The 2,500-nt window shown below is 42.0% G+C and overlaps 1 protein-coding gene across 7 annotated transcripts in view; it reads left to right on the forward strand.

Moving 5' to 3' along the window:
- The window catches only part of LOC138013419 (gamma-aminobutyric acid receptor subunit beta-3-like), a 26,051-nt gene that overhangs the window by 22,552 nt on the left and 999 nt on the right, over positions 1–2,500 (forward strand). For all 7 annotated transcript variants that reach the window (XM_068860501.1, XM_068860500.1, XM_068860495.1 and 4 more), the window contains 3 exons: positions 562–714; positions 1,389–1,496; positions 2,143–2,500. The exon at positions 2,143–2,500 is cut by the window's right edge and continues 999 nt beyond it. In XM_068860501.1, the coding sequence (XP_068716602.1) occupies positions 562–714; positions 1,389–1,496; positions 2,143–2,400 (519 nt within the window). In that variant the 3' untranslated portion in view covers positions 2,401–2,500. The remainder of the gene's footprint in view (positions 1–561; positions 715–1,388; positions 1,497–2,142) is intronic.

Raw genomic sequence — 2,500 nt, forward strand, 5'->3', positions numbered from 1 at the left:
CAGTCATATACGCAAAAAAAATCATATGCCTGTGCTTGTGTCGAAAGTCCAGAGGTAATTGGAGTTACCACGAACCAGAGAAAGCGGCGACCTCGAGTCTTGGAAATGCCGAATTTGTGCTCCATTTGAAAATTACTGGACTGTGGACTATTTCGTAACTTCTTAACCGTCATTAAAGTCCCTATGACGCTTACCTTTTCACCGTTTTTTTAACTTGTCAATTAAATGTCTATTTCTTTTGCCCATTGCTTTCTGAAGAGATAAGAACAAGCTACTTCTTTGACGTCATTAGTTACCAAGGGCCAACTGACTCGGCCAAAATTTTCTGCGTATAAATGAAAGGCCCGCTAAAACGCGTAGATACACTATAAGGGAAAACTTTTTCAAGTACTATAAGCCAGACACAATAGATATTTAAACGAAAAGACAAAAAAAAAACGAGGAAAAAATAAGCGCAGGGACTTTAAGAGGCTGCCGGTCATATTGACACAGTGTAAATTAAACTGAATGGAAATTCAAGTGTTTTAATCAGTTTCGTCTTGATCCCTTTCTTTTCCGCAGGTATCGTACGTCAAAGCCATAGACTGGTATCTCATTGGTAGTTTTCTCTTTGTGTTTGGAGTCCTTGGGGAATATACATTCATACTTTATGTGGTGAACGTTCACAACAAACGGTTAAAGAGAATAATAGCAGCGCAAGAGCTTGAAGACGCGGTAGGTAAAAATGAAACGTGAATTACATTTTGTAGGTACGGGTCCGAAATTGACTGATCATAACGATTTTACGGGTGGGGAGAGGTGGGGCTGCTAGGTCACATCGGAATGAGGCTCAAATTCTTAACTATTCGTTTTCTTGCAGCGCAGGCAGCCCAATCGCAGTTAGTGAGTTTCAAGTTATGCGAAGATGTTGGTTACTGATGCATGTCGATCTAAACGGTTGAAACTTAAGGAATGGCGGCTGAAATAATCATATTCATGAAAACTAAAGCCTTCCTATCTTCACTCCACTGTCTTCACGTTATATTCAGCTGGGTTTACTTGCAATATCAGCGATTTTTTTCTCCCAGGTTCTCTCTCTCGAGAGAGAGAGGGGGCGGCTGAAGACAAAGCAGCTAACACTCGAACTACGAATTGAAAGCCAATAAATCCCCAAGAATGCAACGCATCCGCTTCAAATCACCAGCAACAGTCCCATAGATTAATTTCGTCTCTTTTCTAAGCCAATTATCTGCAAATTGGACAAAAACGACTGGCTCGCTTCCCAGCCCAAATTTGACCGTTTTTTCAATTCGTATATTTTGCGTGCACTAATTTGAAATCCGCCGTTAGGTTATTATTTATATATCGATGATTTCTTACCGCATGTTTCTTTTTATTTTCTCTTCCAGGAGGAGGAACAAGTAGCAAAGCGTGGTTCTTCAAACTCGGCAATAAATGGCGGTCTGCCTCACAAAAATCGCCTTTATGACAGTAAATATGGATACGACCCTCTTGAGGTAACTGAGCCAAATAGGCTAGCGCAGCGCAATGTTGAAAGCTTAAATGATGGGCTGTTTCACAACCGGTCACATACAAAGACAATAATATGCTTTTTCGTTAATGGTTTTAACCCAGGAGTCACATCATATTAAGTGCAGTCGTCCAATTGTGCGGTAGTCTTGAGAAGCACTGTTTGGGATGAGACTGACTGGCGTTTGAGCAACCTGACAGGATGTCATCTTTGAAGTCAAGGTATTTGTTTATAGCGTTTACCGACGTAACACATATCACTTGACTTTGAAGATGACTTCCGCACAGGTTGTGGAAACGTCAATGTCGTCCCCTGAACGAGCGTACTTCACTTGGCTGAGAAGTTCTGAAAGGCTTGCATTGTATATTTGGTCACGTAGAATTAGCCTTTATTTGGAGTTGTTTTGTTTTTTTGTTTGTCTCTTTAGTTTTACGTGATCTCTGCTCCGTCAAAGGCAGAAGGAAGCTAATTCTCTCTAACATGAGCCCCTTCGTAACTGCCAGCTAAGTAGCAACCCTACTTAACAAGTCGTTCCCCGGATGTGCACTGACGCTCCAGAATAGAGCTGAGAAATGACAATCTGTTTCAAACAAATATTAACGCACTATTTTCCCCGTTTTATTATACCTCAGAGTTACAGTGCCTTTACCGAAAAATCGAAGAAACCAACAAGTCATCTGTGTGAAAGATCAAAAGCCAGGCGCCGTAACTCAATTGGTGATACTGAGCACAGACCGCTGACCTACCCCAGAACCCCGCAGTGCGGTATCAAGAGGTCATTTCTGCGTCTGATCGACCCTGACTGCATCGACGACTATGCTAGAATTCTCTTTCCGATATGTTTTTTGCTATTCAATGCTGTATACTGGTTACGGTTTAGACTCCTTTGAGTTTACGCCGGCAAGAGTTTTCGGCAGTCCATCGTAAGCGATATTGATTGTGTCAAGAGCCCATTTTGGAAGTGCGCTGTGGTCCACGCCCGCGTTAGAT

Source organism: Montipora foliosa, chromosome 8 (assembly GCF_036669935.1).
Source record: "Montipora foliosa isolate CH-2021 chromosome 8, ASM3666993v2, whole genome shotgun sequence".
Lineage (NCBI taxonomy): Eukaryota > Metazoa > Cnidaria > Anthozoa > Scleractinia > Acroporidae > Montipora > Montipora foliosa.